The sequence below is a fragment of the Candoia aspera genome, chromosome 6 (genome assembly GCF_035149785.1).
Source record: "Candoia aspera isolate rCanAsp1 chromosome 6, rCanAsp1.hap2, whole genome shotgun sequence".
In the NCBI taxonomy this organism is placed as follows: domain Eukaryota; kingdom Metazoa; phylum Chordata; class Lepidosauria; order Squamata; family Boidae; genus Candoia; species Candoia aspera.
The window spans coordinates 30,494,589-30,520,216 of NC_086158.1; the positions used below are offsets into that span (position 1 = coordinate 30,494,589).

The following is a 25,628-nucleotide window of genomic DNA, read 5'->3' on the forward strand; positions in this document are numbered from 1 at the left end:
CAGGCCGGAGAGCAAAGCAGCAGGAAGAGCAGTGGTCGGCGCAGGTACGGCGGGGGACAGCGAGAGGCCCGGCGAGCGACAGAGCCGAGCGACTCAGGACCACACCAGCTTGCCGTTCAGGGAGAGGAGGCGGTCCTTGGCGGAGGGGAGTGGCTTGGGCGGGGCTTCGTGGGGGCGGGGCTTGGCGCCCGCCGTCCCCGCCGCAGCTGCTGCCGCCGTCCGTTGCCGCTGCTGCTGCCGCTGCTGCGGTGAGGGGGGCCTGTGGGGGGGACTCTAAGGCGATAGGACGGCGCAGCTCGCCGCGGTGAAGAGCTGGCGCCGAGCTCGTGCTGCGCGCAACCCAAGTTCAACCCGGGCTCCTCGTCTCCAACACACACGCCTCCTTTCCCCTCCTCGGCTGGGCGGCGCTCGCTTCCCCCCTGTTGTCCGCTGGCGGCTCGCCCCAAGCTGACACACGCCGAGCAGATGTGAGCGAGCCCGGCTGGAGACCCGCTGCAGCCGCTCCACAGCCAGCTCGTTAGCAACCCTGTCCCGCCGCTCCTCCCCGCCAGCTCCCAGCGGGAGAAATATGTGGCAGCCGGCAACGGAGAGATTGCAGGTAACGGAAGAAGGAAAGGAGTTGGAGGAGAGGGTGGGCTTGGGGGTGGGGTGGGGGCTTTGCTGTTGTCATGTGACTGCAATGCAATATTTGCGTGGCCCTGACTAGAGAAAGGGACAGCGGCAGCGGCAACTTGGCGCTGGTCCTTTGCCTGGTCTTGATGGTACGATTCCGCGCTTGCAACTTTCCCCTTTTCCCAGTGGCTTGCTTTCCCCTGTGGACGGAGGGGACGGAGGAATCTTGATCATCCGCCGCCACCTCGGATGACTTGCAGGTCGCGGGAAAGGGGGAAGGGGCACTGTCACTCCCGTGTGGCTCCAGAGACTTCCATCTCAATCGCTTCCATCGCATTTGGAAACACTTTCGTGTATCCGTGTTTAATGAACGGCATGTGCGTATGGAGCCTGGAATTGTAAAGCGGCGAAGAGCGTTGGGTCAAGGGTTTCCTTGAGATCTGGCCGCAGACTGTGGGTTCGTGAGCTCTGTTACGGACTAGAGACGGCTGGGTTGCTGTGCTCAGCTTCAGTCGCTTCCCAGACGGTGCTGGCAGTGTGGTGCTTTGATAGAGACGTCCTTGGCCAAAAAGGAATGAGGAATCTCTTGAACCGGAGCCGGTGGAAAGAGAAGAACTGTTTTTGTTGCAGGTCCCTCTCTCTGAATTTCTCTTTTTCACTTTAAAATATTCTCCAGATGGTCAGCCAGAAAGGCTGCCAGATAAATTTACAGAAACCAACTTTTTTTGGCAGGCCAGAGCAGCATTAAATCCCCAAGTAAACCTTGAAGAAATTCTGAAGTGGCAAAGCAAAACAGTCTGGAAGGCTGTTCTGAATGCCTGGCGGGAAGAAAATACACTATTGCAGAATAACAAGATAGAAGACAAAGGCTAGGTAGGCATGGGCAGTACTGAGTAACCTCTATATGGGCAGAACGTCTAAAATCTGGGGGACCCACATTCTTACATTCTTCTGCAAGTATGGTCTGGTGTATGATGGGTGATGCATTTCTAGAGTGTTGTGGCCTTAAAACCGTGCTGAACTAACATGGGACACATTTTTGAGAGTCGCTGTATATTTTGACCTTGCTTCATCCAGATTAATCTAAAGTGATCTTGACTATTCTCTGAAGATATTTGGGAATAAAGATTTTTGTATCACTCTGGTATTCTAGTAGCAGCTACAGTTCTGAAGTGTGCTTTGTCTTCTGGGATGGGTGCTCCAAGACACAATAATTAATTCTGCCCAGGTTACTCGATCACATCATCAGCTTTACTTAAAGTAATGTGTAGGTTCCAAAGCACAGGACCTTTGGCAAGCAGACGACTCTGGCTTTTGTCCTACTTCATGATGTTTACACACTAACGTTTGATCAGTGTTTCTTTGGCTATACTGTACCAGCGTTAGCTTGAGCCTCTCCTGCAGTGCACACTGCCATTTTGGCAGGACTGCTTTCTGATATCAGACTGTTATATAAAACTGTTGGCACACTGAGGACATTAGCAAGAGTTGTGCAAATGTTGACAAAAGTAATGCATCTTCTACTGTTATGAAACACACTATTAAAATGATACTTTTACTTCGACTCTTCAGACTGAAGTCCTCAAGCCATTTCAAACTGGGTTTTCCTTGGCAGCAGTAAAATGTGAATATAAATATGTCTGGAAACTTTGATAAGCTGTTACAACTGACTGTGTTATTGGACATATCCTATGGTCCAAACATTTCAAAGTTAAAAAACTCAGTCAGCTTTGATAAGGTCTTTTTAAAATCAGCATTGTTTGCTTTCTTGAGACACTCCTCCCTCCAGAGTTCTTAAGGGATGTTTCAGTAGATCTGCATTTGCATGGACAGACTAAAAGAGAACTTTCTCATACTCTCTTGTCTATTCCTATATCTGTGCGTAAGCAAAGTCCAATTTTGAATGCGTCACAAAGCCTGGTGCTGATAGTCTCTTAGTAGCAAAAGAGGGGAACTCTAAAGTAACAACAGTTGTTGCTTTAAGTCTTAAACATCAAGCAAAAGTGACTCATAAAATTTCTTATCACGTGTGACAGATACTATGTTTGTTTGTTTTTATTTATGGTGTTGGTATATATTTAGTCCTTACTGTTGCAATCACATTTCTTATTATAGCAACCGTATTTGTAGACCCTTTTTATCCATGAACACGCAGACCATAAAAACAGGCCATTAACTTAAACTGTATCCAGGGCATTGACAGCTGATTATAATATATGAAGCATTACTCTCAATATTTTTCTAGGGGTCAGCTCATCCCTCTGCAGATTGATAATGTGATACGTATGGCTCTTCTCTGCATTAAAACTGGTGTTCTTTTTGTAGCTGCATCGTTGTTCCTTGAAGCCTTCGTTCAATATAGTTGCTTTACTGAGCAGGCATGACCAAAACTTGTCTATCTTAAGCTGTTGCCTGAGCACTTTTGGAGAAATCTTACTAAGAAGCTGGGGAAACAGAGAGAAGTACACACTTTCTGCAGTAAGGCCTCCTTATAGAACTTCTGCCTCCTTTGAATATGAACACTCTGTTTTAATGCTTTCAAGAAGGTACTTCAGCAGTGCAGGAATAGCTAAGAAAAACTCAAATGTATCAACAGTAATTTAGTACATTTGAAAAAGTCTGGGATAGCAGGGACAGGGCACGTTGGCAGACAAGAAGTCTGCTAGTAACCCTTTATTTGAAAAAGGAATATTTGAGAAAGGGTGAGATTGGCTTGTAATTTATGAGTTTATGAATTGGAGGAATATTCATTTCTGTTGCTTTCAAAATTAGGATTTGAATCAATGGGGTCATCTTTCCAGTATATTCTGAATGCTTCAAAGTTGCTTAGTATACCTAAAGCTAAAACACATTTGGGCTTCTGGCATAGGACTGGAATAACTGGATATATTGAATCCAATGTTTCTGGCCAATCTTGCAGTGATTTGTATCATAATCCTACAGATGACCCTTCAAAATGTGTTAGAATTGTGATGATTCTGATTCAGTTGAAAGCCAGCTGGATGACTTTGGGACAGTCACTCGCTTTTACCCCAACCCACCTTACAGAAGGGTTGTTGTGGGAAAAACAGGAAGTGGGTGCATTATATTTACCAGGCAGGATTAATTATTATTATTGTTGTTGTTTTATTTTCAAAATACAGAATATTGACAAAACACACGAATATACTAAAATCCCCCACAATTAAATGAAACAGTTAAAGAAAAAATAATGGAAACCCAAAGACAGAGAGAAAGAGAGAGAGGAAACCAAACTAAGAAAAGAGAAAAAAAATCTACTTTATACATTAAACTTATCCATAATCACTGGTTTACTAAAGTATGTGGTATTTATAGTATAAACAATACAAAATATTATTATAAAATATCACAAAATAACTGCCAAAGTAGTATGTATTGTTTCATCCTTTGATTAGTAGAAAATATTGCATTTTCCAAGACGGATAAGTGACACATTTCCAAAAGCCATTCCTCAACATCTGGAATAATATCACTTTTCCAATTTCTCAATCTAATTCTTTTAGCCCCCCCACCCCCATCTTTGATACAGCCATAATTCCTGATAAACAGTCAGATTCCAAAGCTTTGGAATATAATCCAACATCACATCATCAGCTTTTACATTTAAAGATTTTCCCATGAATCTACTTACATACATTAAAATACCATTCCAAAAAGATACTAGATGATCACATGAACATATAATATGGTCAGTGAACCTTCAAAGTTTTTACACCTCCAACAAAGATCTGATGTCTATCCTTTCAAGTATCTTTGGGGAGTCCAATACACTCTACATGCGATATCCTTAAGTTTTCAGTAAAGACATGTTATGGGTTTTACTTACGTCACGAATTCCACAAAATAAGAGATCATCTCATGTGCCTTTGAAATGGCCATAGCATCTGGTTCACGCTGATCTATTAAAACATACTTAAGTCGAAAATACTGCCACTATTCTGAAATGGGAAAACCAAATTCAGTTTTAAGTTTCCTAGATCATGAGGCTCTACTCACAGTCACTCTCATCCTGGTCATCCACAAATTACTGTAATGCGCTCTACATGGGGCTGCCACTGAAGAGTATCCAGAAGCTTCAACTGGTGCAGAATACGGCTGCTTTGACAATTATGTGTGACTCTAGGATGGCACATGTTACACCTCTTTTCCATGAGCTGTATTGGCTGCCAGTTTGCTTCCGGCTGCAATTCCCTTAAAGCCTACATGGCATGGGTTCAGGTTATTTGAGGGACCGCCTCTTCCTGATCACATCTACCCATCCCATCAGGTCTAGCAGGAGGGGTATTTTGCTGGTCCCATCTGCTAAAGACCTTTATCTGATGGGACCCAGACAATGTACCTTTTCTGCTGTGGCTCCCACCCTCTGGAACATCATCCTCCCAAGGTGAGGTTAGCCCCATCCTTGTTAGCCTTTCGGAAGGTTCTGAAAACGTGGTTCTTCCAGCAACCTTGGGGACCCCATGGGGAGCCTGTGCAGTGCTTGTCTTGTGTTTATATGGGTGTTATCCTGCAATCTTGTTTTTATTAACTTATTTATCTTGTTTTTATTTATTTTTAAAAGTGTCTTAACAGAGCCAGTTTGGTCTAGTGGTTAAGGCAGTGGGCTGGAAACCAGGGGACCGAGAGTACTAGTCCTGCCTTAGGCATGAAAGCCCACTGGGTGACTTTGGGACAGTCACTCTCTCTCAGCCCAACCCACCTCACAGGGTTGTTGTGGGGAAAGTAGGAGGAGGAAGGAGTATTAGGTATGTTCCCCACCTAGAGGTATTTATAAAAATAATAAAGGTGGGATAGAAAATAAATAAATAAAATAGTTGTGATATTGTTTTAACTATTGGTTGTACACCGCCCAGAATCACATTTAGTGAGATGGGTGGCTATGTACATGTGTTAAATAAATAATTAATAAACAAACTCAGGATTGTGACTTACATTACAGTACATTATAATCCTGACTTCCACCCAAACTTTCCAGTAGAACATTTTACCATCTATTTTCAGAGTAGAATTTTTCCAAAGAGTAAAATACTTGTCATGGTTGTTAGGACAATACTCACTTGTTATCAAAACCCAGTCTGTGCCCCTGTATAGTCCAAAGGTTCCTGGAAATAAAATATTCCTGCTATATATTGTTCTAAGAACTGGTACGACCAGGAAGAAAAATAGATAATAGCTTTCCAACATAGCCTGTAAAGGTAATATTCCACTATATGCATACTGACGGCCAAGAAAAGATAAGACAAATGGTAGTTTTGTAGATAGTCCTACAGTGGTGACCAAAGACTCAAGGATCACATTAAATTATAAGTGTGAAAGTAGGCAGCCCTGCTGAGTGCCACGTTGTAACTCAAAAAAATCTGAAATCATTCAATGTATTATAATTGTAGTGTAGGGTTGAAAATAATAAATCTCAATCCTCTGAACACCAGATGTAATTACCACTTGCTTTAAAAATTTAATCCATACCAAATCAAAGCCTTTTTCTGCATCTAAATATACTACAGGTAGTCCTTGAGTTACGACTGCAGTTGGAACCGGAATCGCCGTCGCTAAGTGATGCATCGTAAAGCACAGTGTCATGTGACCACATTGCTTAGTGACAGCAATCCAGGAGGTCCTGGCATGGGTTGTTAAGCTGGAAGTGGAGAGAGTCCCAGGTAAAGAGTGCAGGGGTGCTGCAGTGGGGTGGGGGAGGCCCTGGGAGGCCCAGCACAGACCGCACAAGAGTTGGGGGACAGGGGTGCTGCGGTGCAGTGTGAGCTCAGGAAGGCTGGTGAAAGAGCGTGTGGAGTACATATGAGTGCAGGGAGGCCAGGGAAAGAGGGTGCAGAGTGCATGCAAGTGCAGGGAGTCTGGGGACAGAGGGCATGGGGTGTGTGTGTGTGCAAGTGCAGGGAGGCTGGAGAAAGAGGGTGTGTGGGATGCATGCGTGTGACCAAAGAGGCGAAGGAGGGCATGGTGTGTGCAAGCAAAGAAAGGCTGGGGATGGGGGAGACTTACCTAAGTGACTTGTGACCTTCTCTGCTGGCTTCCCCATTGACTTTGCTTGTGGGAAGCCAGCAGGGAAAGTCGCAAATGCCAATCATGTGACCGCAGATTTAGTTATAAGAACTAAATCAACTTCTAATATCCTCAAATTAATAATAAAATATCCAGAAGGATAATACATACTTGCATTACTACCTTGTTAACTTCTTTCTTAACTAACAACAGATGCATTAGCACTATTTCTACCAATATATGAAATACCTGACCATCTAATTTCAGACAAAAAAGGTATATCATCATCTCTAATATGAAATTCTTGTGTAAATATAACATCAGATTTATATCTATTTATGTCTTTAAATATCTTCTGCATTTAATAATATTTCACATCCTTTCACATTCCTATTCAATCTCAAGTTAAACATATAAAAAGAATCAAATATAATATGCTTACAGATAGGCTCCAAGAAAATAGGCATCCATCAAAGACACTGAATATGATCATTACAGATATGCATATAGATAATATACGAGTACAGAAAATTATGAAGAAATTAATGCTACCAGTGACAAAAATATATATATAAACAAACAAACAAAACAGAACTAACATACTTAACCCCCCATTAAGCAACAAACAAAAAACTCCTATGACTTCCATAGAGAACCAGTTTCCTACCTCAAAACCCCTCCTCCCATGCCACCATTATTAAAAAAAAAAATGAAAAAAATGAAAGCTAACATTGGAACATTTATAACAAGCCTTCTTTAAAACTATATCACAAACAGCAGCCTTGTGAAATTTGACAGTAATCAGAGAATCTCCACCTGTGATCTAACTCAATAAGAATCCTCAGTTATCAGGTCTACCTCTGAAGACAAAGTTATTTCTTGCAAGCATTTTGCAAAGAAATCAGGCAAAGTTTCTGTACTTTCCACACCTGTAGGAAGACATTCATGTGTGGTACACAAGGTGCCAAATTTCTGTTATCTTAGGGGCACATGGTTTTGAGGTATTGATAAATAAACCAAAATCCAACAATACCTCAAACCCTCTAATTGAGGGCTAAAGCCAAAATAGGAATAGTATTAAATAAAATCCCCCCAATTCCCACCTAACATTCTAATTTTCTTAAACTAATTTTGTAGGCTACTAATTTGAATCAGGGATCAAATATAAATCTCTGTTTGGAAATTCAACTCTTCTAGGTGTCCAACTGTGATTTCCAGGAATAATCAAATTGGAATAACTCTTACCGGTTTATAAGGATGGTTGACATTTTCCAAGTTACAGCATAAGAAATGATGATATGTAACAAATTTAAGACAAATAAGTCCAGGAAGATTTGCAATAGGCAAAATTGGAAGAAATTTGCAGGCAAAGTTGATACTAAGCTAAGATTTTGGCTTCACATGTAATGCAAGTCCAGTTCCAATTTAGTCAATAAACCATGATCATTGACTCCATCCACAGAAACTGTACTACAACAGGAGTGGGTGACAGATTTGAAGAAACAGTAGGAGAGGGAGCAGTTTACTAGCCCAGATCCAAAGCACACTTGTAGCGCACACAACGAAAATGGGGTGACATAATAAGTATTCATATTTGCCACTGAGTATATAGGGATTAGCTGCTTTCTAATTTCTTTATTTAAAACTGGATGCAAAGGTGTCTATATGACCATCAAGTTGCCTGACACAGAAATATCTAATTAAAGAACATGAAAAATTAATTTAATTTCACTACTTTTGGAATACATGACTTTGTTTGAAAGCTAGGAAATGCAGCATGATAATTTATTTTGAGATGTTGGTAAACTTGAACCTAAATTCCATTTTTGTACCAAAATTAACCTTTTTTTGCCTTTTCTTACCAACCTGCATAGAAAGAATTATGTTAAAATTATATTCATTTAAAAAGTGGGAATGATATTAAAGGCAAAACTGAAATACTTTGGCCACATAATGAGAAGACAGGACACCCTGGAGAAGATGCTGATGCTAGGGAGAGTGGAAGGCAAAAGGAAGAGGGGCCGACCAAGGGCAAGATGGATGGATGATATTCTAGAGGTGACGGACTCGTCCCTGGGGGAGCTGGGGGTGTTGACGACCGACAGGAAGCTCTGGCGTGGGCTGGTCCATGAAGTCACGAAGAGTCGGAAGCGACTAAACGAATAAACAACAACAAAAAGCGGATTTGACATGGATCCATTTTCACTTCAGTTTTACTTGATATTCTGCTATGATCCACTAATTAGCTTTCTAATGAAAATAAGTCCTTTATTTTGTTTTTTTATATTCTTATTTCTACTTTACTGTGTTCATTTAAAAAAAAACCAATAACAGTAAAGAGTCAAGAGAACTGAAGTACATTTATTATCATTTTGGTGAACTGAACACTTTCATACGATGGGTTGGCAGCTGGAAGGGGAAAACAACCACTACCAGGGGATAGATGCAGAGCTTTCCTTCTTTCCATTGCAAGAATGTCGATTTATAGACAAAAGGCATCACTGAAATTAGAAATTCAAGTCGTTGGGGTTGATGTAACAAGGAACACCAGCTGTTAAACGCACAGGAGCTTCTATAAGGAAAGGAAATGATGATTCCCCCCATCTTGGTAATAATTTGTCTTGGGCCCTGGCATGAAACGTACATATTTACTCAATGCTTTTCTGCTTTTCTTTTTCATGAATGTTGACTTTAGGCAAGGTGAGAGAGGCCCACGGTTCCCTGAATGTGTTCTGGGGTTCTTTATAACTTCCTGGATGATTTTATACTTCTGGAGTGTTTTTCACATTGTTTGGATGAGAAGATTGACTATTGTCTCAAATCTTTTCCATTTCAAGACTGTCTCTCTCTCTGATTGTGGATTGGTGGAGCCCCCAGAGCTTGGGAAATGGTTTTGTAACCGTTTTTTAGGCTGATAAGCATCTTTTTACAGAGATCTTTACATCTCTTTACAGAGGTTTTCACAGGTTTCTTCTAAGAAGGGCATTTTGTTGCTAGAATATATGTTGAGAACACCACTGTGATGAGGGGAACCAAAGTTTATAGGGCACAGCTGGTCAGCTCTGATTTTTTAAATTAAGACCTCACACAATTTGCCCTAGTTATGCCTTTAATTGAATCTATTGAATGGGGGAGGGGATTACATTTCACATTGTCACAGACACATCTTGTGTTAGACGATTTTGTTTATAATATTAGTACATTAAATGAACACCCAACTTTATACATTAAACCAGTAGGATGCATATGGAGCTCTATAACATTCAGTGGCAAAGATACGCAAACCTTCAGAAAAGCCGAAAAGGAGCAAATAACTTTTTACAGAACTGCAGTGTTATACTTTGAATGTATATCTTCCTTGTGGTAGAATTTATAAAAGCCTAGAGTACTTACTTTGCATTCTACAACACAACTTTTTAATATAATATATATCTGAGGATCAGAAGGCACTAACCTTATTTCCTAGGTTTTTTTAATCAAGCAACCACATTGATTTTTCTAAGTAAAAATCATGAATGCAAGTTTTCTGTTCCCTTTACTGATGACTTGATATTGGAAAACCATAATAAGCTGTTTCTTAGTTTAATAAAAATACTGCCTTACGTTGTAATATTCTGAAATGTTATTTTAATTAGACGTGTTGGTTAAACTAGATACACAAAATACACCATGTAATTTCTTACACACCCGAACTTACCCACAAGTTTATCCACTGCTATTATGGCCACTGTCTTGTTGACTTAACCTCTGAGTAAACTTGCTTGTCATTGGTCCATAATAGTTATGGATATCTGTAACTGATACCTGCATTTCTTTTCTTTTCCTTCAAAACCCTCCTAAAAACATGAGCACTACTGAATCAGACTAAATGCTATCTAATGTCTTACTGTGGCTGATTAGAAGCATTCATGAAACGTTTGTGAGCTTCTTATGGGCAATGACTCTCTCCCACTTTTATTTTCTTGGTTTTCTGAGACACCTTAATCTGGTAGTCATATTTATTTATTTATTTATTTATTTTATTTTCTATCCCGCTTTTATCATTTTCAAAAATAACTCAAGGTGGTGAACATACCTAATACTCCTTCCTCCTCCTCTTTTCCCCACAACAACAACCCTGTGAAGTGAGTTGGGCTGAGAGAGAGAGTGACTGGCCCAAAGTCACCCAGCTGGCTTTCATGCCTATATATTGTTTTGAAAGTAGCCACAGCAAAAGAGGGATTGGCTCCGATCTTTAGGTCATGGTGGATAGCTTGACTCAGTGTGTAGCTGTTAAGAAAATGGAACATTTCATAACGAGACTTTATAATAAAAAAATTGAAAATAAAAGTGTAAGTATCACAATGTCTTCATGCAAATCTATGATGTAACCATAGTTGAAAAGTTGTTACATCTGATATTGGACCATATGATAACAAAAACTCAAAATTGCCTAACAATTCCATTTAATATGCAGTATTCAGATCCAAAGTGGGAAAGATGTTTTGCATCTCATCTTACAGAAGCTACCCCTTTCATGGTCTCACATGGTAACCATGCAGGACCAGGGCTATATGTGCTTGAATTAAGGAGATCCTTTATTTTTTGTGATAATTGGGAGAGAAATCTCTTATTTCCTTCTAAGTCTTGTCCATATCTCCTCTTCGGCTTTTCCGTGTTACCTGCCTTAATTTCAAGGGAGCAAATTGATATTTGGAGGTCCAGAACCTCATTGCACTGAACACATATTCTCATGACATTATACAGTACATTCTTTTTGATGTTCTCCTTTCTTATAATGATTGTTGTTGTTGGGTTTTTTTGTTTACTTGTGGTTTTTTGTTGTTGTTTTGCTTTGAGCTCATGAAGACCTTCCTTATCCTATTGTAGAATCTCAGGCCATCTGTTTAATTAATAGACACTTTATTACTGGGATTGATATGCTTTATCAGTTGGACTGCCTTGTAAGCATACCTTGCTTTGCTATCCTTGGCTATCTTCTTCCAATTTCTGCTGCAGCTAATTAAATTAGAGGGTCTTGTTAAACGCTTTTAACCTTGTAAAGAAATTAATTTTCTAGACCACTTTTGCTATTTGAGTTAGCATTGGGTAAGATATTTGAAAACAAAACAGATCTGGGGAGTCAGAGAAACTCATCTGGCACTACTTAGGTTAGGGCAGCTCCCATCTTCCAAGTTGTTTATACTTTGCAGAAAATGAGCAGCTCTGAAAAAAATGCTAATTCTGGGGGAAGCTTGGTATAACAAAGGGAAATAAAAGTCAGTAAGTTCTTTGGTGAAAAGACTGTTGTGGAGCACATCCTGAGAATTCATTACAACATGCTACCTTTTTATAAACTGCATACCTCCTCTAATTATTCAAATCAATCGTTTTCCTGAAAGCAGCTAATTAAAATTCTGTAGACTTTATTAGACTGTGTTTTTCCAGATCTGCTTCTGAGTAGATGTAGTGTGCACTGGATTGATAATTGAATATTACAGTTCATTTTTTTCATCCATCTGTCCAATAGAAAGCATTTTGAAATTATGGAATATGCTTTCTTGTAGTTACCATTTACTTTTAGGATTATCCCAATGTTGTTTCAAGTGAAAAAAGAATAATTTGTCTTATGTTTTCTGCAAAACAAGTCTCTTTACTGCTATGCTGAATGTTGAGTTCCAGCCAGTCTCAATATAAGCTTGGTCTTTTAAAGAGCCAGCTTGGAAAAGACTACAATTATCTTCCATTCCACAAGAGTAATCATTTTAGTCTCATTCAGCAAATAATAATAGAATTCTACAGCACTTTAAAAACTAGCAGATTTGTTATGGTAGGAGCTTTTATGCATAAAACTTGCTTCATAAGAGGCATGAATAAACCGATTTGTACCTGATATCACATATAACTTAAAAAGTGCTTCTCCTTCTATTGTTCACCAAATTATCTTTGATCCTTCTTTTCAGCATCTAGTTTGAATTCAAACTCTATCCAAAGGAATAAAGCCATTTATAATAATTGTTTTATGGCTGGGGAATGGATCAACCTAATGTGTGCAATTTTCTTTTTTCCGTTGGCCTCAAGAGGAAGTGAAAAATGCATTGTTTATCTGGTTTTAGCCTCAACTATATTTTCTTTTTGCTTTCACTTAATTCTTTTTTTAAAGCAGTCTTTTAAAATCTGTGAGGAAGGCAGATTCATCTCAGTTGACCATTTTGAAAGTGATAAATAACAAGATTTTTCAGATTGCGTTTGCAGTTCTCTGCTTCTAAACATTACAGGTAATCCTTGCTTAACAGTGGTAATTGGGACTCGCAACTTGGTCGTTAAATGACATTATTGGTAAGTGCGACATCATGTGACCGCACCAACTTACGACGGCAGTTGCGCAGTCCCATTTGTTATCTTTAGGCAAATCCCATGCGGTTGCAGCATCCCACGGTCACGTGATCTCCTGTTGGCTTCCTCATTGATTTTGCTTGTTGGAATCTGTCAGTGAAGGTTGCCTATGGTGATGGTCCTGCCAGAGATCATTCACAAGTGCTTTTTCTATGCTGTACCAGACATAAAGTCCAGCTGAAAAGGGTTATAGTTCCAGTACATCTGAAAAATGCAAAATGGGGAAAGCTGGTAGTAATGTTGATTGTAGCAGCATCAACAAAATAGCGTTCACTAGAGCATGTGGGCAAGGGAGGAGATGATTCATTGAATGTTGGAGAGAATAATTTATTTTGTGGGACCCCTTATTTGCAAAAACACGTGTTTTATTACTGAGCTGTTGGGTTTTTTAGCTGTCTCGAAACATGGTTAAAAATATAAATTCTCCAGATTCAGGCCTGGATCTGTCATTGAATATTGAGATTCACTGAATTGTACAAGTTATAAAACATCTTGTTTTGTTTTTTGTTTTGTTCTCCTTCTAATGCTGACTTGTATGGATTTTTTCTGATTTTGTCCAGGCAGTGATTCTGTAGTTTATAGAGTCTGGGCATTGGCTAAGGCATGGTTTGTTACATAAACCATAATAGCTGAATTTCCAGTTATACCATGGATTAGAAATTACACTGGCTGGATTCACATATTACAGTATTTCACTAACAAGAAATAGTGTGCCGTAGTGTGAAGTATGAATCCAGCTTTAGTTATGGGAGATGATGTTATTCTTTCTTTCTTATCAAATTATTGAAAACTTTGGATTGAAATTTTGTTTTACAGTGATTTCCATGTTACTACTCCTAATGGTTTGGAGTACGGTTCAAATGGAAGTTTGCTTTATTGAAATAAGATAGCAAATTTATTTGCCAAAGAAGATGGGAGGATTTTTGCTGCATAAACTTGCAATATACTTTACTGAATGGAATAATGATCAAAGGAGAACCAATGAAACCAAGTACCTGGTGAAATTCAAGGAAAAAACAACAGCTAAAGGCTGAGAAATGCAACCTGCACATAGGATTGCAATTCTATGGATACTTGGGAATAAGTCACAGTGAATTGAGTAAAATTTATTTATGTATGAATATGTATAAGATTGGATTGCATGTTATGTTCTTGGTCAGCTTATAAGATGTATAGTTTTGAAAATTGGGTTAAGAGGATTTGGTTATCAATACAGTGATTTCTGGTAGGAACACAACATCAGATATAAAATATCCCTTATTACCATCAAGCCAGTAGACGCATTGGTATGAGTAGAAATGACAAAGCTAGTAACAGACAACTTTAGCAGACAAAGCTAGTAATGGAAATCTCTCCTTTGGTTGCTGTAAAGTTTATTCTACTTATTTGTAGAGTAATAGTCTGAACCATTTGTTTCTCTGTTATTATTTGAGCCTGTTTGAATATGTGACTCTTTCCAAAATAAACCGAGTATGTGTGGTTTGGCATTGGAACAACTAATGTTGAATGAACCTGGAGTTTCAGAGCAATTATGACCGAATTAAAATGTTATCAACTGAGTTATGAATGTGGTTGTGGTTATGTGGGGATAAACTTTGGCCTTGCATATATTTATGATTCAAATGTTAATTCTAGTTATGCTTGAGTAAAATCAACTTCAGTGAAGTAAATGCAGTTATCCACAATTTGTTTTATCTGTATACAAATACAGATTTCTATTTATTCATGGCACTAAAAAAAAATTACTTCCAGTTCAGCAATTAGCCTCTTCAGGTCACAAAATTTAGATAATTTTTCAAGGGAAATATAGAGAGGCTGTTTCAGAAAAAGAACTCTTACAGATTTCTTCATTTTTTTCAAAGTAAAATCTTCTTAACCAATATTTTTTAAAAAGGAAGCCAGTAGCAATTATACGGTTCAAATGAAGAATTTAGGAGCTGCAAAAGTGTTGGAATGGAACTTGCAGAATTCTCACACAACAAATGCTATCAATATTATTGGAAAAATGCAGTCATTAAAATAAGTTGGGCTCAGCTTTCTTTGATGTTATACCATCACCTGGAATTGATACTGAGTGCACAGTGCATCTTAGCTAAAACTGGAATAACAGATTCCACAATAACACTGCCTAATTTAGACATTGTACATCTTAGGGACTAGTGCAGGTTTAATGCTTCTGAATTCTGCATGTTAGAAAAAATGCAATAAGTGCAGCTTTTCTAAAGGGAAGATTGCAGGGATGATAAAATATATATACCATGCTGAAATGTTACTGGAAGGCATAGAAACATGAGAAAAGTATTTAAGTTTTATTTCTGTTGGACTGAGACATAAGTATTGAGGAATTCGTGTAAGACTTACTGTTGAAAATGTTTCATTTGTATCTTTGGCCACCATTGTATGAGTGTGAGGTGAATTACAGAAATATTTACTATATAGTGACAGTTCAACACTGCATTTTCAAGGAATTGTAACATATATCTATTGTGAATGGAAATAAATTAGTTCTTTTTTCTACTTTATAATTTATTCTATTGCCCAATTTATTTGTTTGTTTATCACTTTTATAGCCCAGTCTTTTCCTGGGAGCATGGGGCAGTATAAGTTGGCTTATCCCGTTTATGTTCTTGATGCTACCAAGAGATAGTGTCTCTCCCAAAGCAAAAAATGAACTTCATTGACTGAGCGATTCTGCCCCAGAGCTGTCTGCAGTATCTGGTGAAATTAGTATTGTGATACAAGTCCATGCCTTATAAATATGCATTCAACTCACAGTGCATGTGCAAAAGGGGCAGATCAATGTTGTGATTCTTATTTTGCTATTGGCCCCTCTCTTGCCCCTTCCTCAGGATGCCCATTAGAGTAGCTTTCAAGATTGTGTTAATACAGAAGATCAGTACAAGCTCCATCCATTACAGAACAGTGTCTTCTATTTAAGCTGTAATACTCTGAAAAACTACACATTAAAACAATACACACTTCTTATTACACAATACACAATAGTTATTCTGTGATAACTGTTGTGACTTCTGGGATTCATTTTTCATTTTGTTTATTAGCCTTATTAACTGCTAAGGGAAATACAGTATCTAATAAGAGTAATAAGCTAGTAAAACTTTCAGTTAATGCATTTATTTCAAGTAAGTGGTTCCTAACTTTCAAAGATTCTTACCTAGGTTTTAATGTATGAAGTTTTATCCAGAGGATAGCCTGAGTACTTATTGTACTGAATTGAAAGCATATCTTATAATCAGCAAATGAAAATTGCCAAGGAATGTCTGTGGTTCCAGTGCACCAGGACTGGCAGTTTAGTATGGATGCTGAAGGGAGGTAGTGTTTTCTCTCTGTATGTTGTACTTTCTTAATAAAAACATGTAATAGGTACCAGATGTCAAAGGAGAGGATTGAAACTGAAATAATAGATCTGCCTTTAAGAAATAACCTGTTTTTTAAAAAAGGTTAATATATGGCCTTTGTAGTTACATGGCATGATGGATTTTGTCTCAGTCTTCTATCTATATACTATTAAAACTCTTGTGTCTGTTTGTAACCTTCACTTGGGCAAAATGGTGAATCATAGGGCAACAATTTTTGAACCAAGATACCTCAAATGGGCTAACTTAGAGAATGTGTCCAAAATCCCGGATCCATTACTCCCTTGGGATTGAAATTGGCAAAGTTGTGGCCGCTTCAGTGCCGCCATGCTGCAGCTGCTTTAGCACCACCACGCTGCCATGGTCAGCTCCAATCACATGATCTTCATTTCCAATGCTCCCTGACAACTTCCCACAAGTCAGTGGGGAAGCTGGCAGGAAGTCTAAACTTGATTGTGATTGCTGATGATTCCTGCCAGTTTCCCACAAGCAAAGTCAGTGGGGAAGCCAGCAGGAAGTTGCTAGTCCAAGGCCAGCAGGCAGGTAAGTAGCTGCTGCTGGGTGGGGGAGGGTGCAAGGGGGTACCCGAGAGGTGTGGTGAGGGTCAGGGAGGGTGTGTGAGGGTGCAGTGCAGGTTGGGGAGGGTGTGGGTTGGGGAGGGTGTGTTGAGGGTGTGGCGTGGGTCAGGGAGGGTGCATGGGGGTGTGTGAGGGAGGGTGTCCTGATTACCAGGAAACACACTGAGACAATGACTTGGTCTCTAATATTTATTAGTAGTACTTAACAAGAATCCTAACAAACTGAGGAAGCGTGGGAAAAACCCAGCCATATAAACCCCAAGGGTTAAGGCGGTCCCGATCTGTGTCTCTTTGAATGGCTGAACAGTTCCTCAGTGCTACGCATGCACTTGACAGTCTGGGTGGGAGCCCCCTGCTCGCCATCCTTACTCATGACAGAGGGAGAGAAGAAAGGAAGGGGAGGGAGAGAGGGAAGGAAGGAGGAGGGAAGGAAGGAAGGAAGGAGGAGGAAGGGAGGAAGGAAGAAGAGGGAGGAAGGGAGGGAGGGAAGGGTGGGCGGAAGGAACAAACGGAGGGAAGGGAAAGGAAGGGAAGGGAGGAACGAAAGAAAGTGAAGGGAGGGAGGAAGGAAGGTTTCCAATATTCCCTGCCAGCTTCCCACAAGGAAAGTCAATCGGGAAGCCAGCAGGAAGTCAGAAGTTGCTCCCGCTCCCATTGCTTTTTTGCCCACCTGTGGTCAATCTGTTTCTCTGTTTAGGTAAGGGAATATCTCTGAAATGATGACCCAATGGGTCATGGGTTGTCTAGTGTACTACTAAAACTCTCTTTGTGTTAATCTGTTTGTCTGTCTGTACTCTCAAGTTAGCCCAATGTATTATGCCACAATAATTTTTGAATCAAGGTATCTAAAATCTGCTAACTTAAAGAAAAGAATGTGTAAAAAATCCATAACCCATTACTCCTGTGGAATTGAAATTTCTACGATGTCCAGAACAGTTTTATTAACAAAGTTGTGGCTGTTGCAGCATCCCTGTGGTAACATGATCATGATTTCTTTTTTTTTAAAAAGAATTTTATTAAATTTCAAGAAAAGATAAAAGATACAGAAAAACAAAGAAACTACAAAAAAAACTATTAAAAAGTGTGAAAACACAAGACAAATTTTAAATAGATTACAAAGAGAAGTGGCTTCCAACTTTACACATCAAGGATATACAGCAATTTCCATAATCAATTCCTTACTCTATATTAAACCAAAATCACATTATTTCTACAAGTCAACCCTTTAGCACATTATAAAAATCACTAAGTACCATTGCTCTCTCCCTTTATAATAAAAAAAATGGATTGTTGTCCATTTTTAAATCAACTACAGTGCTTTATGATGATTATCTGTATAAAGTAATGAGCAATTGCTAGAAAAAATGTTGGTTTAATCTTTATGGTACAGATTTTAATTTAACCTGCCCCTCCCCACAAGATTCTTTGGAAGCAAATAAAATGTTAACTTTTTAAAAAAATCTGTTTCAATAAATTTGCCAAGATGGCAACTCACTTTATTTTGAAATAGACAAAAATGCTATCAAGTGACTACCTCCATTTATTACTTAAGTCACATTCGAAATGCTAGTGGTAAGAATTATGGGAAGACAAGACCCCATCAAATTATTTAGATGAAACTAATATTTGTGGTTAAATTCAATATTTAAAGTTGGAAATAAGTAAAGGGTCCTGGCTTTGTTAAGGTTTGGGCATTGGATCCCTATTCATCATGAATATCTGTTGAAGGGAAGATTTTGATGGGCAAATTGACAAGAAGATATATACTATTTATTTACAAAATGCTTATTTATTTTGGGACCAGTAGAAAAGGCAGCATATAACTCAGTGAATAAAAGATGTGGAAACTGGCTTCTGTTGAAGGAAGTCTTAGTGCTTCTAAAGTTTTTCATTTGAATCTCTTGAAGTCAATCAATGTCTTTATAAACTAACTTGAGTTGGCATTGGACCATATCATTTCCTTTTACAGACTTTTCTTGTATTCAGTACAAATGTGAGAAGAATAAATATTTACACTGTGTTTTCCTTTCATTTTTGATGGAACAAGGGAATAGAGGACAGGGAAGCATGAGAGATTTTGGCAGTTTCTGAAGCAGAAGTTAGAGGAGAAAATAGAATAGCCAAGCTTTGCTCTGCCTCTTTTTAATTATATCCCAAGAGAAAATTATACACTTTTGTAATTTAACATTACACTGTAATCTCAAAGATCCCACTGTTAATTTATAGTATGAAGTCCATGATCTGAAGCTCAATACTCTATAAAGAAAGATGTTTTGTTGGAATGTTTGGGCCCAACAAATATTTTGAATCAGTTGATTTCTAATGGTTGTTTCAAGGAGTTCAAGATGCTGCTTTTTGAATATGTCTTACACGCACACACATAACTAAAGTTATTTGGCTGCCAATCTCAAAATCATGACTTTTGATGGCTAACTATAGTAAAAACAAGATAAACAATACATAATAATAAATATATAATTGGCAGTCAAGATACCCCCCCCCCAATTAGCATCAAAGTAATAATTTCATGTGCTCAGCTATACATTCTGACCTGTATGCTCAGTGACATAGCCATGTCTTCAAGGCCTTACAGGGTTGAGACTAATATAATCTCTGGGAAGATGATGTTTCTTGGTCCCGCCATATGGCACTCAGAGATGGGACCTGGAGCATGCCTCTCCTTCTGGATGTGATGGGGTTGGATTTTACATCAATGGAAATAAACTTATCCTGATTTTAAGGAATGGATATGAATCAATTATCTATTTTTGAAAAGTTTCTGAGTTCTAAGAATGAGAAGATGAAACAATATGTTTCTGTATGAGGTAGATTTAATAAAAAAGCTTAAAGATTGAATTACTTTTATATCAATACCTATGGATATTATATGGATCTTTTTCTTTTTTGTTAATTAGCTTTTTTTCTTCTTTGTCACATTTCGTTTATCTTAATCACTATTATATAGGGTTTTTTTTTCCTTCACTGTATAACCATTTTGTTTTCTGTTGGTATTGTAGTTTTTTGTATTTCACTATTAAAAATTTCAAAAATATAACATCCAGTGGAGATATGGTGAACTGAAGACAGCTCTGCAAAAGCGGAGCCAATGACTGTGGCAAAGACTAAGCAACTGGTGAGTAGACCAGTTCCTTGGAACCTCCCTAGATAAGAGGATGTGAGATCGCTCACATGAGATCGCTCACAAAATATAACATCCAGTTGGCTATTCCTCTTGAAAAGACCGCAGGACCGCAGTTTTCCCTGAGTTTTAGTGCTGGGAGACAAGGGGGTTAGCCATCTTGCCTGCAACAATGGCGGAGACTTTTAAAGGACACTTAAGTTTGCAAACATCACTTTCTAATCACATTTGGAAATTGCTCATTAACTACTTCTAAGCTATTACAGACCTTTGGACCGACAGATCTGAAAATGTTGGGTGATTCTGCCATCAGTCCTGAATGAAAGAAAATTTTAATCATAAACTTAAGGACTTAAAGAATCTGAAATAAACAGCAAAAAGCTAAATAAAATTTTGATCTTAGAAAGTTATAAATGGACTAAGGATCCACATAAAATTGGAATACTGAAACGTTTACAATAAGGTTTTGGAATTAATTATAAAGAACAAATAGCTTCTCATGGGAAATAGATTCTGTTTTGGGTTTTATAAGACAAAGATAAGCACTTCCATGATTTCAAAAACTGGACACTATAGGGGACTAAAGTTTTTAAGTAGAGGAAAGATTTACAAACCTGCAAAATATTGCAAAACATTCCAACAATGAAAATACTGAAGGAGACTTTTGAAGAATAGAATCAGAAAATTGTAGCCACAATATCAACAATGTCAGTAATGATGTCTGCTTCTATCGATAGACTATGTCCAAAAGATGTTAATGAAGGAATGACAGATGTGGAACAAATTTTTGACAAGACAGAGAAAGTACCAAAAGTGGAACTACAATGACAGGCCAAGAGAATGATTTAGAAAAGGATGTTTCACTGGATCTACAAAAGAAATTGTCTGAGGCTTTAAAATTTTAAAGGGAAAAACAAACGACAAGCCAAGGGAGTGACCTGGATAATTTTTTCCTACTGGATTTACAAAAGAGGCTTGTTCAAGTCTTGAACTCTGTGCGATGGGACAAAGAAGGAATGAAGAGAAATCAAATCCTAAGAAAATACTTGAATGAACTAAAGATTAAGACTGTTGGAAGTAAAAGGAAGGAATATAAAGTTGGTTTATTTGATCAAGGTTAAAACAGAATAGCTTGTTACCTCTGTCAACCCTTTATGGACTTTCTGCTTACATCAGGACTGAAAAGACGATGCTTTGTGGATTTGTCAATAGATAAGGGATGGGATATGGGATGAAGAGATAATTGTTTGTAACCTTGGAAGGGGTGAAGAGTCACTAAATTTGTTAATGCTTGGTGTGATGAAGGTTGGAAGTCACTTCTTTGTATATTTCTTTTCATCTTTTTTCTTTTTTCTTGTACTTTTTTCTTGTTTCTATTCTCTTTTCTTTCTTTAAGTTTAGTTTGTATTAGATTTTACTATTATAATCTTTTTAAAAATTATATATACAGATTGTTGCAGCAGTTTTGGAAGCACCCCCTGTTGTCTGTGTGTGTGCGTGTGCGTGCATGCATGTTCATGTGCATAAGCAGTTCATATAGGCATGATTTGAAAGGGAGGGGGTGTTTCATTCATGCTCTAATGCAGTGAAGTACCAGTTAAATGCTTTGCATAGCCCTACTGCTTATTTTACAGCTGCTTTTCCACCCATTTCATCTATCAGATACAGTATATTGTTTCATTTTAGGATGTCATTGTATAATGTGGTAGATTTCCCTTTTTTAATAGGTGAAAACACCATTTCAAAAGAACTAATTGCATTTGGAAATTAGCATGATTTAGTAATGGACATTAACTTTGACATTGTTTTTTCTTTTTTGTCGATGGATGAACAATCACTACATTATCTTTTGATTTTTGCATTTTAATATTTTGAAACCTGAAATTCCCACCCTTGCTGGTTATAACACCCAAGCCCAGCAAACAAAGGGAGAGAAGAGGATGGACAGGGGAAAAAGGGGGGTGGGGGTGGGGAAATTGTAACAAATACCAAGATTTCCAGTGTTAAAGAGTAAGAGATCTTTAGCTGTTATGGCTGTTTAATATTTATTTATTTAATTTAATTTATAGGCTGCCTAACTCCCAGATGACTCTGGGTGGCTAAAATTAAAAACCAACTTATTAAAAGAAAATACAACAGACCAGAATAGCAAAGTGCAAAAACAGAACAAATCATACCAAAAGAAAACAAAACTAATAGATTCTTAGCTTTTGACGTGATGTAGATTCCCACTCAGATATTATGTCTCATGCCCCCAAATATCAAGAATACTGTTATATATCTTTTTAAAATACCAGATTGTATAATAGGACAAGTCCATACACATGCTCCTGGAGCCTGGTACTCTCCATATGTGTTAAGACTCCCTATGTGTGGAATTCATAGCTAGTGTGACTGAAGGGAGTCTGAGGACTTGTACAGTAATGATGCCACTAGGAAATTCTGTGTGATAACTGAATCTGAAATGTATAAGAAGGGATCAAAGAACAGGAAAGGGTGTTTTGAGCAGAAGAGCTTCTGGGTAGATGATACCCTCACTAATGAGACTCCTTCTGTGCTAGTTGTTCAGATTAACACTTTCTCACAATGCATCATTTGTGGCTTTGTTTTTAAAGATAGTTTATAAGAAATAACACCATTCATGATGGGCCAAGAAATATAGTAAAACATGATTATAACAGGATTGTTGCAAAGTATGAATTTATGTCAAGAATGCTAATTATTTGTTTATGAATACATGAAACAATATCTGACAGAATTGCTGAATAAGCAGTTTCAGACAATCTGTGAACTAAATAAACGACTATATACTGGTTATCGATGTGTTGATTTGAGAGCTAGATGCAGCTAACTGTGTGTGTGTGTGTGTGTGTATGTCTGTCTGTATATAAACAGCTTTTACGCAATCTGTACAAAGTTGCTGTAGGTTGTATATATGCATGTGTGTGTATCTTCTGTATTGCTTTCTCTCTCGAGCCATAAGGAGTAATTATTAACATCTACATAACTTAATGTAATGAAATTGCATGAAAAAAATAGTCATTAAGAATCTGAGAATTTTTTAAAGCTTGTAATGGATTTTGCTGATAAAAAACAGCACTCCAGATACATAGCAAAATTATCTGCTTTGAAGTTTATTAACTATAAATGATATAACCTTTTAAGATTACAAACTGCAAATCTCATTAAAGCAGCTTGGAAGGTTTCCAGAACAGAGCTATTCTCTTCTACATCAATAGCCATGCCTGCATGAATCAATGAGCAACAGGAGAGACACATTCCAGGAAATTGGTCATTTCAGCAAAACCCTTATGTGGTTGGCTTAATCATGAAATGGTGCTGCAATTGTAACTCTATATTTAAGACCTGATTACTAAGGAAATACTGGGATATTTCAGAGTTTTGCAACTCGTTTGTCAGTGTGCGGGTATACTGATATGTGATTCTTTGAAATATGTGAACAATTATGTATAAATAAGAAATGTAGATACATCTTTGACTTTATTATCTATATGGTTGTCCTGTAAACTATGTGTCTGTGCTGCTGGTTTCTAGATTATATCAAGATTTGAATGGCTTCCAGATATGTATACTGGCATGATGTCTGGCTATCAGTTCTGCAGCTGAGATGGGGTGGAAGGATATTCCATGCACAGTGGTACTGTGAAATAAATTGACCAACTCAGAAATACTGCTTTCTTCCAGTGCCAAAGATGAGACATTCTGGAGCCAGTTTTAATAGTACATTCACTGCATTTAAAGAGGCCAGTAATTGAAGACATCAAGTTGTCCCTTCAGGTCTAGAATATCAGATGTGAGGGCAATCTGGCTGCTATATCTGTCACCCCATTGATTGCCAGGGTTGATTTGGCTGATCTGGCTGGCTAGGTGGGTGTCCTCTTCCTCCCTCACTACTCCCTGTGTGTCCCTCCCAAAGCTGTGTGCTTGGTGGAAGAGGACGACCATCCCGGATAGAAGGAGTGTACTGATCTTCAGCCAAGGGTATACAATAGCTGCACTCCCCTGCTAGAACCTCCAAACAAGCTCAAGGTCTAGAATATCACTTAAGTATTAGACCTTAATTTGAGGTTATGCTGAAAGAAATGGAAGTTTGTCCACTGACGTTACCAGACTTTTAAAACCAGCCCATTTGTAATACTTACAGGTGGAAAAAATGTATAAAGTTGCCATTGCCTTGGCATTTTCTAGAGGCCATAAAATTAATGGCAGCTGCTTCAACAGAAGCAACTCTGTGAGTTAATCTTTTCTTGAAATATACTGGTTTTTAGGTATTTGAGCAGTGTGTGATGGATTTCCTGAACAGCTGAATAATTACACCTGCTTCTATATATTCAGTGGCTAAAAGTCTAAGATAAATGTAGCAATGTATAAGAGCTCTTGAACTTGAAAGTCATCTTTCATTGGTTTTTGATGTAAATTTGTAGATTGGGCTGAGATCTAAAGCTAAAAACTTAGGCTAAAAAGCAGCTTAATGTCTGTAACTCATTTCCCTCATTCTGCCAGCAGCTATCTTCCGTGAAAGTGTTCTATCTTCTCCATCCTCTCTCTTCAACATCACTGAAAGTTCTTTCAATATTTATTTCCCCCAAAATGTGCATAGAAAATGTATTTATAGAGATTTAAGTATCATAGCCTCTCTGTACAGTACCTGGTAGTAAGTCCTTCTCAGGTAATGTGATGAGATAAATGCAGGTAGGTCATTGCATTTCACAAAGTTAATGCTTTTGGAATGTTAAAAAGCACACTGCGCAGAAAGCAGTGATTTTGTGGCACATTTTAAGGTAGACAGTGGTAAGCCAGAACATGAAATGTCTCCTCAATATCCAAAAAAGGCACAAAGTAATCAGGAAAACATGTTGCTGGAAGGTAGTATATTCATCATTTTCCTCTGCAAGTGATAATGATGTTTTACTTATCCCAAGGGAAAGTTTATACTTGGTGGCACCTGTAATAGATGCCTTTTTTTTCAGCTGTGTCTTGCTGTGAAAGAAACAATGTATAACTTAGTTCCTGTTCAAACTTATGTTGAATAGAAGACTACGCTTGCTTCAAAACAGACGTGTTTGGATTACAGCTCCTATCAGTTTTCATACCAGGTTTAACTATAAATCTCAACACTGAAGAGACTTGACTGCTTAGTAATGTTTTTGCTTACTCAGCACAAGGCTCTTAGACTTGTCTCAACCAGATCAGTCATTTTTTTGCAGACAAAAACGAGGCCATAAGACACAGAAAATATTTGTGCACTGTAGTATACATAAATCAAAACCTTTTATAGATTTATACCCCAAGATTTAAATTCTAGGCTTTTTCTTCTTGCCCTTTTGAGTCAGTGGATACTTGGCTACTTTCTTGATGGTTTGAAAGGCATCTAATCTATGTTGTCATAATGGTTCTCCCTACTCTCTACTAATTACTTCTTGTCTCACCAGCTTCATTCCTTGCACCATTTTCTTCCCTATTTTCTCCTTCTCCCACCCCCCGGGCTCTGGAGATGTCAGGTGCTTC

General features: G+C 38.2%; 1 protein-coding gene across 2 annotated transcripts in view; it reads left to right on the plus strand.

Moving 5' to 3' along the window:
• Positions 1 to 271: 271 nt before the first annotated feature.
• The window catches only part of PID1 (phosphotyrosine interaction domain containing 1), an 89,007-nt gene continuing 63,650 nt past the window's right edge, over positions 272 to 25,628 (plus strand). For both annotated transcript variants that reach the window (XM_063306669.1, XM_063306670.1), the window contains exon 1: positions 272 to 598. In XM_063306669.1, coding sequence (XP_063162739.1) covers positions 569 to 598 — 30 coding nt within the window. In that variant the 5' untranslated portion in view covers positions 272 to 568. The remainder of the gene's footprint in view (positions 599 to 25,628) is intronic.